Consider the following 16,066-nt stretch of genomic DNA (forward strand, 5'->3'; position numbering starts at 1 on the left):
TTTTTAAATCTTAATTTTCAATGTTTTTATAACGTTAATATACTTTTTCGTAACTAATAAATCAATACCTTTGTGCGGAAATGTAACTGGTAATCGACAACGTTTTGACTCACAAAATTAGCAGATTACTGCATACATGTGTTTCGAGGTGAACCTATTTTTCAATGCAAACAGTGAGTTTTTGGATGAAAAGACATCCTGTAAAAGCAACTAGAAAAACAGTAGACAGTTTGCTATTTTTGCTGTTTAAACTGTCTATTGTTCACTCTGTCTACACGAATGCAATTTTCAACTAAAAAAATTTAGCCGCATAATTTCCGGATGGGCTAAAGCTCCATATTTATTGTCGTTAATAAAAGCTTTTTTATATACTCGCATGCATGTGTATGGTGGGGTATATAATGTGGTTGTTTCAACAAATAAAGGAAAAAGGACAACTGTTTAAAGAAAAAAATCAAGAGCGCTTGTGTCTCTAATAATTTCCACTACTTTACTCCAAAGAATTGAATTCGTATTTTTAGTCATGTGATTGATTTTCAATGTAAATTTAAGCTAAATAATGTTGAATCTTTCAGTGTGTTGCATTAAAGCTCTGAAATATAACGGAATGCGTGGCAAAGGAAAATTGTAAAGATAAATTAAATCTTTCAAAATGAACGAACTCTTATTTTTTTTTTAAATGACTCTGCATAAAGAGAAAATAATGTATTTTATAATAGAACTTGTAGGGAAATGTTATTTTTCATTTCTGGCAGTAAATTTGTACCTTCAAATAAAAGTGGAAATTTACCACTTTGCCTTTATAGGACAAAGTGATGATTAAAGTATTTTCTTTTTGAAATGTTTTGTTTTCTATTTGGTCATTAAAAAAATATTTTTCTTTGAATGAATGAAAAAAGTACGAATAAGCGAATAATAGACTAAATACTCGAAATAATGATTGATTAAATAAATAATTAATGAATAATTAAGTAAATGTAAATAAAAGAATAAATGATGAAAAAAGAAATGAATGAATAAGACTATAAGAGTTAATGAATGATTGTCTAAATCTATGAATTTGTAAAGGAATTAACAAATAAATGAGCAAATAAGTGAAATAATCTATTTTACTTTGCCCATTCATTTTACAACCTGCATCCATTTGACAAATGATACTACAGATATAAAATCTAAACATGCCTGATATTAATTGAATAACTGTTGCACTGAACATCAATAGGTCTCAATAACTGAAAAGTTAATTACAAAAATTTTATCATTTTATAAAAATAAATATTATTTTGGATGTACCACTAAATATTACAATATCAGTTTCAAATTTTGAAAATGACTTGTGTTATCTGGCACCTTGATCTTCAGACGTAACTATTTTATGACTGGAATCAACAGTATGTTTAATAGCAACACAGTTAAAATACCGCCAGACCGATGGCACCGAAAATAGTAAAATCTTTTACCATTCTACGTTGCCTCACATTCCTTAACAAACTGATCAACTAAAAGTTTTTTGTTTTATACTAAATGTTTTCATAATAATATTTTCCAAGGTTACACATCAAGTTTTCTCTTCTATAGGTATTGGATGTTTAACTCCGTTTTTGACTTCTCATATGCGACATCTGGGTTTTTCGCTGAGTGAAATAGCCTTCATCAATGCCGTGTCTGCTTTTTTCAGTTTGATCGGACCTGTTTTGGGTGGAACGTTTGCCGAACGAAGAAATCGATACAAGTCAACCACTTTCTTTTTCGTTCTTGTTGGATCTCTTGCGTTTGTAGCTCTTTCATTTGTGCCAAGATATGAGAAACTAAACTACAGGCCATTGGTAGATTTTGACTGCAGTGCGGGCCTTCGAATCGAGCGGTGTGTCAACTGGGTTACTTGCGGCGAAGCACTTGAGCCAACTAGCAATGCAACCAAAGTCAAGTTATCTGACTGTCATTATCAATGCCCGAAACACGGCCACTTTACGTCTACATATCCTCTTCATATTTGTTTTCATGGAGAAAACGGCAACATTTGTGTCGTGTACGATGCCGATAGTTTGAACAATTCCCTTACACAGTTTGAAGGTCTTTTACAAACATGGCCATATGTGGAAATTCCTGCTCGCACCAATGTGACTGTAACGAATGCCAGTGAAATTGAAGAAGACGTACCTCGGGCTCATGTTGCTATGTGTAATTATCTACCTATAGGTCCCATTGGTTTTGGACATAAACATTACCAAGGAATAACTTGCAGACCAACTAGGGATGACTGCACTATTCACTGTAGAGTTTCCTTCTCAATGGGTGAAGCACCTGTTCTTCCTAGGCCTTGTGAAGAAGCTTTTGGAAATCCTACAACTACATTTTGGAGTTATTTAGTGCTCAGAAGCATCGGAGATTTGTGCTTGTTGACAACTATATGCCTTCTGGATGCCATCACTATTTGGAGCACCATCGATTATGAAGGAGCTTATGGGCGAATTCATATCTGGGCTGCTCTTGGTATTGCAGCTATGGCCCCTTTGAGTGGTACATTATTTGATTACTATACAGATATGGCTGGACGAATGGATTTTTCCCCTTCGTGTTTTCTAGCAGCAGCTTTTTCTGTCATTACTTGTATATTACTCATTGTCTTACCCATACACAGGCAAAAATCAGCTCCATTTCAACAAGCGGTGACTCCATCTAAAGAAATCAAGTTCTGCTCCGGAGAAATGGCTGTTTTCTTGACTGTTGTGCTCATTCTAGGCATGCAGTGCAGCATACTTTACACCTTCCTTCCTTGGCTAACTACGGATATTGGATGTTCTTCAAGAATCATCGGTTTATCATTCACCCTCATGTTCGGATTCAGTATTCCATTCCTCATCATATCAAAGAACATGGTGCGCAACATTGGAAAGGTTAATCTCTTGGTGTTTGCCTTTTTGTTCTATTTCACCCGTTATGCTGGCATAACGTATGTTTCATCACCCTGGTGGACTTTACCTTTCGCCGTTATGGGAAGCTTTACTTTGTGCATAATGTGGATTGCTTCTGTAGCATATGGACAATCACTGGCGCCGACTGGATACAGTTTGATCATGCAGTACATTCTGAACATTCTTCATTTTGGTTTGGGTAAGTGGAAAAGTTTATCTTGCAACAGATAAACGTATTCTGAATGTTTTTTATTTCATTTTATTATTGTTTTCTTTTAAAAAAAAATGTTATTTCCTGAAGCAAATATGAATTTCATAAATTGGTCTTTAAGATTCTACGTTAACGCTGAATTTGTGAATTTAAATATATTTTATAACAATTGCAATTTTTTTTTTATTAAATACAACCTACCTACAAAATTATAAGCAAGCTATTAGTCTTCTTTATTGAAGAGATGTGAAAGGATCCAAATTTACAATGACAGTTGAAGAAGTTTGTTTTAAGGTTGCAAGGAGCTCGGCGCATTGAAAAAATATTCCATTTCAAGCTCAAATTGTTCCAACGTGGTTTTGCTGCATTAAACTTCATTTTGAGCAAAGGTTAACTTACTTTTTGCAGTATATATTTTGCCTATTTACAAATTCGTTTAACTATTGCTTATCTGAAACATAAATTTTATTGATATCCGTTGTGATACTCTGAGTTTACGCCTGCAAGGCGACAATTAAGGGGTGATAAGATAAGTACAGACACTTCTGCGCTTGTGGTGCAGGGATGGGGGGGGGAGGGGGGACGCCACTCGCCGAACTATTTAATTTTTTTTACTATAAAAATATAAAAATAGTGCAAATGAAATGTAAATTGGCTTCAACCACCTTTTATTTTGGAGTTTCCCAAATCTCAAGTGAGTCCACCCAAACATTTTTTTCCAGCTACAGCACTGAGTATTCATGTAAAAGGGTGACTATAACCATCTAAGAAAGTTCTATAAACTACTTGAATCCCGGCAGTAAATTAGTTTAAAAATTTGAACAATTGAAATTGTGCACTCTAGTCATTGTTGGGTTTAAAATGCCAACGGAAAGCAAAAAATGTTAAATAAATACCAAATTACTACTATGTTCACCACTCGGACAAATTCGGTGTGATCCTCTTTTGCAAACTGTTAATTACAACAAATGTGAACAATCTTGGTATGAAAATATTCAGTATATGTGTTCATCAATTAAAGCAAAATTGACAGAAACCATTTCATCCTTCCAGAGAACCATCCATGATCAAATATAAAATCTCACTAAATCATTTCCTGTTTGCGAATATGATGGATGGTGTTGATTTTGGTCATCATTTTCTTGTCTATGTTCTAAATGGCGAACCTTCATAAATTATTAATTGCTTGGTTTATTTTTGAAGATGTTTTTTTATCATTACGAGATTCCTGAAGACCATCGGTTTTATGAAGACTCTTATCCTTAGAGCAGTGCTATTATCTTTATGACTTTCCTTTCGGCGTTCTTTTCATCTTTTTCATATAAAAAAGAATGCTGAAAACGGAATAAAAAGTTTGTGAACCAAAACGTTTTGAACATAATCAAATGTTTATACTTCTATATCGTTAAGTTCGGATTAAATTATTCTCGTATGATAAAAGAATAGTCACTTTTTCTTTCTTTTAAAATTATATATTGCAGCAAATTGTTTTTCAATATTTTATTCTGAGGCACCCCGAACAAAAAATTGTGAGAGGGGGAAATTTTCAATTTGCTGAATGAAACTCCGAATTTTACTGATTGATAAAATATGAGTACAGCGTCATGATACTTTTTTTTTTTTGAAAAATTGCAATTTTGCAGTGCGCTCACCAAATTTTCCGAATCGTCAGATAAAAGTTCCTGAATAAGGAAAATTTTTGGAGGTCACAGTGCCTTCACATGACCTCCTATCGGGCACTCCTTATTTCGTCTGGAACAGTAATTCTCAATTATGGTTAATACACTCCTGAAGGCTTTTGGTGTTCGCAAAGTCTCTCTCGATCTGTATTTAAAAATTTAAATTGCTCAGACACCAAGAAAACACAGGATGAGTTTATCCGCAACATTTATGCCATCTTTGTAATGTGAAGTAATCATACCAACATTTGTGTTTAGATGTGACTCTACTCTTTCTACTGACTCTAAAATGATGGGAAAATAAAATACATCGTTTTTTTTAATATAATAATGAAAAAAAAAAATACGATTCACACATCAACATTGCATAAATTGCAGTGAAATTTCATACTGGTGTGCTGTTACTACAAAGACCTTTCTTTAGAGTAAATAAACGCTGTTCTGAAGTAAATTTAGTAAAACGGAAATCTAATAACAACTTTAAATTTGAGAAAATACAGTCGGACCCCGATTTAACGAATTTATTGGGACCGATACTTTTCTACGTTAAATCGGGGTTATTCGTAATATCGGGGTGTTATTATTATTATTTTTTTAAATTGCACTTACCTTACCTGAAAGCTTCAATAAGCAACTGCGCAAAAATATCCACGATTAGAAAGTGTACACTTTTTATTGCACATAAGTTAACAATTTTAAAGTACTGAGTAATAGATGTTTGAAAATTTTCATGATACTTTCGATATAACGACTCAAAATAGTTGTCTTCGACTTTATAGAGGGAAGAAAATACTGTGTCATTTACAGCCTCTGCACGAAATATTGTTTTAGTTTCCAGGCCATGTAAAAAGCATTTGAAAAAGTTTAATGCAAGTTTTATTGTCGCTTTTCTGCATCAGAATCGCTTTTCATTGGTTGCCCCCTCGCAGGCACAAATTGCAGATTCCAAGAAAAGCCTTTTTCTGCTTCGTATAATATGGATATATCATTTGGAAAACAATAAAATATTTCCTAACTCAAATTAACGAAAAAAAAAAAAAAATCGGCTGTTAAAACAATTCATTTATTATTCAGTAAATAGGGGGTTTTATCTTCATTTTAGACGGAGAAAAAGAAAAATTCGCTAAATCGCGAATTCGTTAAATAGAGGTTCGTTAAAGTGGGGTTCGACTGTATTGTAAACTTGCATATAGTAATAAAAATGTTATGGGAAATAATAATACAATTCCGTGATACATGCACATATACGAAGTTCATTATATAGCAGTGCGATTCGCCCTGATTTCTCTTTTTATAAGTGGGAACTTGTGGCTCTTGCTAATAAAATCTTAATCTATTAGGAGTGCCGGTCGGCTGGTAAGTAATGTCGTTTTAAATCGTAATGTCGTTATTAAAAATCTCGTAAAAAAAGCATCTCTTAAAAGACTTAATTTACTCGTTTCTTACGTTGATGAAAATCATCCTTTCCTCATCTAAATAATTACTACATTTTCATTTATTTATTTTTAGCTTTGAAATTTTTTTTTTATTGTAAGTATTGTAAAAAAAAATTAAAAGAAAGATCTTGAGCTTTTCTCTCTTAAGTTTTACCCTGCTATAGATGGTTTTATCTCTTGAACTTATGTAGCGAAATGACGTAGACCTTGATTTGTTTTTAAAAGTAGGACTCAGCTCTGTCTTCAGTTTTTATTAGTTTATACTTTTGCTTAAAATTATTTTTGTTCGTAGGTCGTGGAATAGGAAGTTTGGCAGGCGGAGCACTGATCTCAATCTATACACAACGCGTAGTCTTCTGTGGGATTGCTGTATTTTCTGTTGTGTTCGCATTTATTTATCTCACCATTTATCATCTGTCTTTCAGAAAACGACGAAAAGCAACGTATCCAGGTAAGAAAAGTTGTAATTTTTTTTTTTGGTGATTAGTTTTTTTTTTCGGTGGGTCATAATTGTTGATTCAAAAAGAATGCTGGTATTTCAAACGTGTGTATTATTTCGATGAGTAAAAATGGTGCAAACACGAAAATGTCTGATTATACTTAAACCATTCTGAAGATGTAATATGTGGCTTCCCCCTGACGTTTGAACGATATCTCCCCCCCCCCCACCTATACTCAAACTCCTGCCATACACGTTCTAGTATGTAAGCAGTCACAAAAACAATTGCTACAGTGATTCAGTTTTTCTGTTCGTCAAGTCTAGCAGGTAAGGGCTGAAGAAACATGAAATCCTCTACTACATATCCCCACAAGACAAAATCACAGGGCGTTAGGTCCGGTGACCTACGGGGGGGGGGGATTATAAAGTGCCAAATTACCTCTCCTTCATTCTGCCATTTTGACTAGTAAAATCATAAATAATAAATAGGATACATACGATTACACGTAGAGACATGTAGCGGTAGTTAATTGAAAAATTACTACTCGGTCCTTCATTCAAGTTCCACCAGAGAGCTGAGGTCCAATATTCCCAAATCGGTAGTTTTATGAAGCTCCACCATTTTTTGAATCATCATGTTTTACTCAAGTTTATTTCTTTTCTCTGATGACCATTTGTATATTCGAAGACATTTTATTTTTTCACTCGTAACTTTACACATATGAACCTTTGCTCCTTTTTTCCCACAAGCATTTTTGATAGGAAAATCGTTATTCAAAACGTACACATCTTTAAGATTAGGTAGTTTAAGATACCTAACAACATTATTAAAAAAAAAAAAAAACCTCTACTGGTTAATGATGCAAAGCAATTTTCTGCCAAATGTTTGAAGTAACTGGCAGATTGACCAAATTCTTTCTAGAAATCGACTTGGTACTTTTATTATAGAATTTCGCTTTAGTGAGTTATTATTTAAAGAATCAGTGTGAGATCAAATCAGTTATGCCTCGTATGATGAGGTTCTGGCTGGAGCAGGTCAAAGGCGTGAATGGAATCTGGGGTTCTGAAAACAACGTAATTTCAATTCCTAAATTAAAAACCATCTCTGATTGGGTAAATTCAAGGAAAAACTTTAAAAATGCATGCAGTAATGAAGCATTTTACATGGTCATCTGGAAGTGAGAGATTTTTTCTACTGTTGCTTGCTTAAAAAGTAATTAAACGTAAAAAGACCAGCACATATACACATGCTAAATTTGGTGGTAATATCATATCAATGTTTAAAAATTAGAAGAAATACAGTATACTATAATTATATAAGATGGGGTTAAACTTTGCTAGTGTACCGTAAATATCAAAGGTATTTATGATATAACTTTTAATAGTAAATACAGATTAAACTTCGCAAAGTCTATTTATATTCGCACTAAACACAAAGAGATCAATTTTTTAAGGGGAATTTTTACCAACAAATAAAGAGATTGTTTCCTTGTCTTTGCTTTTGCAAAAATATCAATGACATCATTATACTCTAGATTCGGAAGAAATCATTATTTATTTTAAATTAGCATGATAAATTAAGGAGATTTTGGGTCCCCCTGAAATCTACGAGCAGGGGCCTGTGCCCCGCATGCCCCTGCGGTATTCAGGCTCTGTACGTCCGTCGTACCATCAACTGAGAATCGCTGGCTTAGAGAAAGATTTTATTCTTTACTTTTCCGCTCAAATCGCAAATCTATGACTGGTTAGAAGAATCTTTTTTTTTTTTTCATGCCGACTCATTTTTTTTTTTCAAAAAACGACTTCAATTATGACGAGATTTACGTTGAAACGGTTTAACACGAGAATTAACTAACTGCGCAAATCGTGCCCCATATCGTGTTTCATGGTAATATGCCCAGAAATGGAAAGCAAAACCTGCGAAATATTAGCTGCGAGTCGTCAGGAAATTATTCAGGTCACGTCATGTTTGCGCAGCTGATTAAATTGGGGAATTTTAAGGTCGGAATTAGCATCTTGATGCTCGAGTTTTCCCCCCCACATCCACTTCCAGATCTGATTCAAGCGTATATCCGGGGGAATAAACTTGAATATCTGTATATCTAAGGTATTGCGTGAGACTGTCTTGCACAGGATGTTTCGAGCAGAGGTAAAACAGTACACAGTTCGCCGCCGGTCAAAAATATTTCCCTTTCGATGAATTTCTTTTTACCTAAGCTGTAAATTTTAATTAAAGTTGTTGATTATAAACGAAGATAACAACTCAGTCCCCACGGGTCGGAGAGATCCCGAAAAACATTTAGTTGTCAGGAAATTTAAGTTTGACCAAAAAACTCAAGGAATATTCACGGGAAAGTATTACAAGAAGTTCTGTCTAGAACTAAACGAGCCTACTTTCCCGTATACCAATATCGACTTTCTAGTATCTGATCAGTATTCTCAAAATTAGCTAAAATCAAAAATTATTTCAAACATATTTTTTTAATATTTTAAGCTGATTTCGAAAAATAAAGTATACCTCACTCATATAAAGAAGTAGATACGTAAAAAATAAATAAACGAACAAATAAAATAGCAGCACCTTTTAAACAAAGCAGCTAAATACATTTTTTTCCATCAAAAAATCTTCAACCGCTTTCAAAAAGGAAAAAAAAAGAATTCAAATTAAAAGCTCATTAAAATAATCATATTAAAAAAAATCGTTTGTTTTTCCCCTGTTGCCAAAAAAAATTTGAAGAATGAATTAATGTACTTTCAAAAATAAGTAAAAACAATAAAATGTCAACTTAAAGAAATAATTTTCATTGCCAAAAAAAAAAAAAAAAAATTAATTTGAATTTTGACATCTTGAATCCAAATTATGTTTTTCGCAATCACGAGTGTGTGTATGTAGGCGTTTGTGTTTGTGTGTGGGGGGGTATGTGTGTTTGTGTGTAGGGGGTATGTGTATGTGTGTGCAGGTGTATGTGTGTGTATGTATGCGTGCGTGTGTGTAATTGTGTATGTATGCGCGTGTGTGTAGTTGTGTATGTATGCCCGGTTGTGTAGTGTGTATGTATGCGCGTGTGTGTAGTTGTGAATGTATGCGCGTGTGTGTAGTTGTGAATGTATGCGCGAGTGTGTAGTTGTGAATGTATGCGCGTGTGTGTAGGACATGGACGCAACCCGGTGACGGCTTTCGTTATAGGAGCAGCATCGTGAGGAGCCGGTCGACGGTCGACGGTGATGATACGGAGGGTGGCGGTGGGAAAATAAAATAATAGGACGCCGAAAACAGTCAAATAAAAGCAATAAGCAATCGTGATTGCTCAAAAAAAAAATCGTCTGTGCATATCTTTAGTAGAAGTATAAAGGACTCCGAATTTTCCGCCAAAAACTGAATACATAAATTAAAACTTTAGCTTGAAAATAAAATCAAAACACATTTAAAACAATTATTTCACAGTAAAACCCATGGCTGTGGAGTCAGAGTCGGAGTCCATCTGATTTTGGGACAAAAGAGTTAGATTCGAGAGCCAAAAGTTTTAAATTCAAAGATTCGGAGTTAAAATCGGTCATTTCCCCAAAAAATCCGCAAGTCTGCCAATATTTGCAGAGACGGAATAGGACTTATTATTTGATACAGGAGTCAGAGTCGAATATCCAAGAGTCGGAGTCAGCCATTTTTCCTCCGTGCATAAATTTTTGCCAAAGCTACAAATTCAGATTTAAAGTCGGGAAGTCGTAGTCCGAGTAATTTTCGGGTACAGGAGTCGGAGTCAGGAGCGCCAAAATTATCGGAGTCGGAGTCGGGAGTAGGTCATTAAGAGCTATTTCCAACAAAGTTTGTTTGAAGTAAATCCGCCTTTAAGTTTGGAATGTATATTGACTTTCAGTTTCCCCTTAGGCGCTAATGTTAAGAGATTTGAACTGTTCAAAATTGAACGAAAACTTGTTCAAATCAAAAAGATATTTTTGATACATGTTTTTCATCAAAAGTTTTTCCCTACAAAGTTTGTTTGGAATCACTTCGCTTCTAAGTTCAAGATTTATTTTTGATTTGAATTTCTCCGTAGGCGCTAATGTTAAGTTTTTTTGAACTGTTCAAAATAGAACGCAAAATTGTTCAAATCAAAAAATGAATTATGGGAATGAGATGTCCTCGCCGAGATCTTTCTAACAAAAAAACATTTGTTCGTATTGGACTATTCATTCAAAAGTTATTAGAGGGGGGGGGACAGACAGACAGACATTTTTTCCCATCTCAATACCCTACTTTCCAATTTTTAATTTTTCAATATTTATCTAACTATGTTATTTATTTTTGACTTTTTTTTTCGGGATATTTTTAAGATGTATTAAGTAGTGATGTGCCGGATCGTTAAGAAAGTAGATCCGCGGATACGGATCATTAGTGTCAAGATCCGCGGATACGGATACGGATACGGATCTCAAAATTTTTTTTCACCCAATTCAACTATCTGAGTGTAAAATTTGTTACGGAAGGTATTCCCGTCAGAATAATGGCAATTTCTTCAAAAAATGTCAACTGTGGCAAAAATATGATCAAGATTATGATTTACTCTTTGAAGAAATCTCCGTTTAAATTGAGGGAGAGTTGGAAGGAATGGGCCAGCGCTGCATTAATGCTTTGATGGAATGTGAAAAATCATTACTAGCTTGCTCGGTAGATCTAGGATACAGGAACAAGAGTGTAAAGCTGCTACTGGACAGGCTAGAAATAATTTTTCGCATTTTTTTTCAGCATAAATGCAGCCCTGATCCATTCCACCGAACTTACTCCGACCGACGAAAAACGGGAACACCTTTACAAACAGTAAATAGAGAATTTAGTCTCACTTTTTTTGAAGGTGCCGAGAAAAACAAAAATGAAAAATAACAGAAACCCCAAATCAATAACAAAAACTAATATTAAATTAAAAATTAAAAAAACAAAACTTTTCCCAGAGAGCCGACCTCATATTAAGATGAATTTCACGGGTCAGATTACACATTTGTTTAACAAATATGAACTGACAGCAGGTAAAAATTTTAAGTCATTGAGCTTTTTCTCCTTATCTTCCGACTCTGAAATCGCTACTAATCACGCGTATAAAGGCTTAGAATTGCATTTAAAATGTACTTAACAAGATTATAGCTCCTACTGTATATTAGTTGGAAATTTCAAATAAATATCAAACGCAGAAAACTTCGTTCTTTCAATTAGGGCCAACATTTTTAGCGTACGGGTAAATTTTTACTACCATAATTGTGAAAAACGTTAAGTCGGTTTTTAATTAATATCTCCGGTAATTAAAGTTCTACAAAAACGAGGCCAAGCTAAGAACACTTTCGATCAAGTCACCTCTTTTTAACGAAAAATGAACTATCGAAATCGTTTCATCTGTTTAGGAGCTACGATGCCACAAAAAGACACACTGATACACACTTTTAAAACTTATTTCCCCTTCCTTTTGCAACGGGGGGGGGGATACAAACTGGCTTCCGAACTGATACCTTATAATTTAAACAGGGAATAAAACCTAATTCAAACGGAATTTAAGAGTCTTTTATTCAAATATTTGAAAATTTTTAGAATAGAAATGATCCGTTTAAGATCCGTCAGAAAAGTAACGGATATGGATACAGATCTTTATTTTCCCTCGGATATCCGCGGATACGGATACGGATATCCGGAACATCACTAGTATTAAGCCTTCTTTCATGATTTTTTCTTCTTTCTCTGACTTTTAGTGGGAAAGTAGGCTAAAAAATGGAAAAATTTTGAAAATGGAGCTGGAAAAACTTGATATTTTGCATCATTATCTTCTGCAGGGTACAAAGTTTTGTTCATTAGCCAATGCATGAAACCAGAATGGACGTGGATATTGGTATGTATGAATGATTGCCAACCGGCTTACAATATCGGCAGAAAGAAGCAGTAAAAAATTAGTTTCAGGTCTACTACTGGCGACTAAAAAAGCGCCTATTTTGAAGAACAGCAGACTATGACGACTATTTTAGCTTAAATTAAGACAAAAGCGACTATTTTAGCTTAAATTAAAACAAAAGCGACTATTTTGTAAAAAACTGCTACTATTTTAGCTTTAAAGTGACTAAATGTAAAAAAATATGACACAACAGATGTAAAAAAAAGGAAAATATTAAAAAAAAAATTGCTTCAGCTCTAACTTTCATCGGCCGAAATTTTCTAATTTCAAACATAGGTCTGCCAAATTATAGAAAACTGGCCAAATGGGTTTTGCCTTATTTATCGACAAGGATAAGTAACACACCCCTTTTTAGCCTACTTTCTCAGTGAGAAAGAGAAGAAAAAAGCATTGAAGAAGGCTTAATACATCTTAAAAATATCGCGAAAAACAAAAAACAAAACAAAACAAAAATAAATAAATAAATAAATAAATAAATAAAATAATTAAATAAATATCGAAAAATTAAAAATTGGAAAGTAGGGTATTGAGATTTGAAAAAAATGTCTGTCGGTCTGTCTGTCAGCCCCCCCCCCCTAATAACTTTTGAATGTCCAATTCGAACAAACTTTTTTTGTTCGAAAGATCTCGACGAAGACACCTCATTCCCATATTTCACTTTTTGATTTGAACTATTTTTCGTTCAATTCTGAACAGTTCAAAAAAAAATTTAACATTAGCGCCTACGGGGAAATTTAAGGCAATTCCGAACTGTGAGGCGAATTTGCTTCAAACAAACGTTGTAGGAAAAAGCTTTTGATGAAAAACTTGTATATAAAATATCTTTTTGATTTGAACAATTTTCCGTTCAATTTTGAACAGTTCAAATCCCTTAACATTAGCGCCTACGGGGAAACTGAAAGTTTATGTAGATTCCATATACTTGAAAGCGGATTTATTTCAAAGAAATTTTGTTGGAAATAGCTCTTGACGGCACCGGACTCCGAATCCGACTCTTGTGCCCGACAATTAATCGGACTCCGACTCCCCGACTTCGGCTCTGACTTCGTAGCTTTGGCAAGAATTTATACACGAAGGACAAATGACTGACTCCGATTCTTGGATATTCGTCTCCGACGCCTTTCCCCCAAAATGAGATTGACTCCGACTCCGCAGCTATGGTTTTAATTGTGAAATATTTATTAAAGATTAATAATTATTAATCTTTAAGTTGACATTTTATTGTTTTTATTTACTTTGGTAAGTGCATTAATTCATTAAAAAAAATATTTTTGGCAACTGGGGAAAAAGAAACGATTTTTTTTTTTTGATATGATGTATTTATTTTAATGAGCTTACTAATTTTAATTATTGTTTTTTCGTTTTGAAAGCTGTTAAAGAATTTTTTTAATGGAGAAAAGTGTTTTAGCTGCTTTGTTTAAAAAGTGCTAATATTTTATTTGTTCGTGTTTTTTTTTTTTTTTTTTACGCATCTAACTTTTTTAGATGAGTGAGGAATATTAGAAATTAGATTAAAATATTAAAAAAATATGATTGAAACAATTTGCGATTTTATCTATTTTTGAGAATATTGATCAGGTACTAGAAAGTAGTATGGGTATACGGGAAAGTAGGCTCGTATAGTTCTAGACGGAACTTCTTGTTTGTTTTTCTGGAACTATTAGGAACAAGATGCATATTTCTTGCCTACAAGAATAACAATAATAACCTCTTAAAGGGGAACATTAGTTTTGTAAGGTTTGGTTTTTGCAGTTGGGAATTAACCTTGTACTTCTTGATACGGAAGAAAGTAGTTTTGTTTTCACAAACAAATGCACTTAATTTCATTTCAAAAAATGCTGATTAAATAGCGAAGCAAAGTTTAAAGGGAGCAAAGGCGACTTTTTTAGGTTTTTAAAGTTACTCTGAATCATAAACTTCTGTCAACTTTGTCATTTTTCAACTGAGTGAGTTCTGCAGCTGCAATATTCAGACGATACTAATGAACATAGAGCATTCAGCTTTTTTATTATCACTATTTTTACTTTTTATAATGCAAATAAAACTTAATTGTGTTAATGTAAATAAAAGCTAACGATTGTCTTGCCTGAAAAAGTGATAGTGAATTTAAGAGCAGTGTTAAACATTTGTCTTTTGTGATTTAAACGCCTGCTGTACCATATGAAATGCTGCAATGTGTTATCAACACTTACTTACTATTGGTAATATATCTAACTTGTTTCACATTTATAGGTAATGAAAAGTTGTGTTTGAAGACGTGTTCATTTTTTTCATATAAAATCGGACTTGGATTACTACTGATTTGCCGCATCGGGAATTGATCAAATTCAAGTGTGCTGACTCCGAAATAATTCACTATTTCGGACTTAGCGCTTTTGTCCGTGATTAATTCGCGATATGTGGATTTTTTTTCGGACATTGCCCGATTTCGGACTTGTGTTCCAACATATATACAAAACGTTCACATTTTTATCAAAATAATAAAAGGAATAAGATTGGTATGAAATCATGTCGGGAATACCATTTGTTTGTAACTGCAGAGAGCGCCGCTTGTCCAGGTGATCCCGCTTACATGCCATGTTGCTGAGGTGTGTCTACATTTGTATGTAGCATGATTTAATATCAATACTATTTAAAAAATAATGAGAGACTATTTTAGGTACTATTTTTCTTGTTTGGTGACTATTTTGAAGACTATTTTTTACTTTAGTGGCTACTAAAATGACTATTTTTAGGACCATAACTCAGTGGCAGCCCTGTAATTTAAAAATGCTCAATAGTTTGTTTTTGCGTATGTTTGAAAAAGAATCATAATTTTGCTTTCATAAAGAAAGCAGCAAATTTAAAAATAAAGTCTGGAATTTCAAAATTGTTTTCTAGAAAACGTGGAAAATCAGGGGATTTCATTTCTGCAAGTGAGTAGCAACCATGCTACAATACTGAATTAGCATTTTATAGCAAACAAAACACATAATGAAACAAAGAAAGTTACTTTCGTACATTTATGATATGACCAGGGCTAAATTTACATGGTAAATCATGGAAGTTAGCTCCAGAACTGTTTTTTTTCCCTTAAATTTTATGTCAATTTTTATTTATTAAATGGAATTCATATTATTTCGGTGTAAAAATAAGCATTGAAGAGTGTACTGCAATGGGGAAGTAAAGCGCAGTATATGCAAAATTTTGCAAAATTTTCTTTTTCTTAAAGCACTTTTACCATCTGTTGTACTTTAGCTTCACTGTACAATCTTACTTATTTAATTTCCGATGAAAATAATACTAAAAAAATTTAAAAACAGAAAAACATCGAATTCCATTTTTCTATTGTTAGTATGAAATCTAAAACGCGTTTCTTCAATATCTCCATTTCTGTAAATATTGCGCCTTGTCTTACATTGCATGTCTTGATATTCTAAACATACTGTTTGCTTTTATGTATATAATTTTGGGTAG

General features: G+C 33.5%; 1 protein-coding gene across 1 annotated transcript in view; it reads left to right on the forward strand.

Moving 5' to 3' along the window:
- LOC129223881 (major facilitator superfamily domain-containing protein 6-A-like) overlaps positions 1-16,066 on the forward strand; it is a 53,821-nt gene that overhangs the window by 32,024 nt on the left and 5,731 nt on the right. The window contains exons 3-4 of the mRNA XM_054858256.1: positions 1,579-3,114; positions 6,534-6,692. Coding sequence (XP_054714231.1) covers positions 1,579-3,114; positions 6,534-6,692 — 1,695 coding nt within the window. The remainder of the gene's footprint in view (positions 1-1,578; positions 3,115-6,533; positions 6,693-16,066) is intronic.

Source organism: Uloborus diversus, chromosome 1, assembly GCF_026930045.1.
Source record: "Uloborus diversus isolate 005 chromosome 1, Udiv.v.3.1, whole genome shotgun sequence".
Lineage (NCBI taxonomy): Eukaryota > Metazoa > Arthropoda > Arachnida > Araneae > Uloboridae > Uloborus > Uloborus diversus.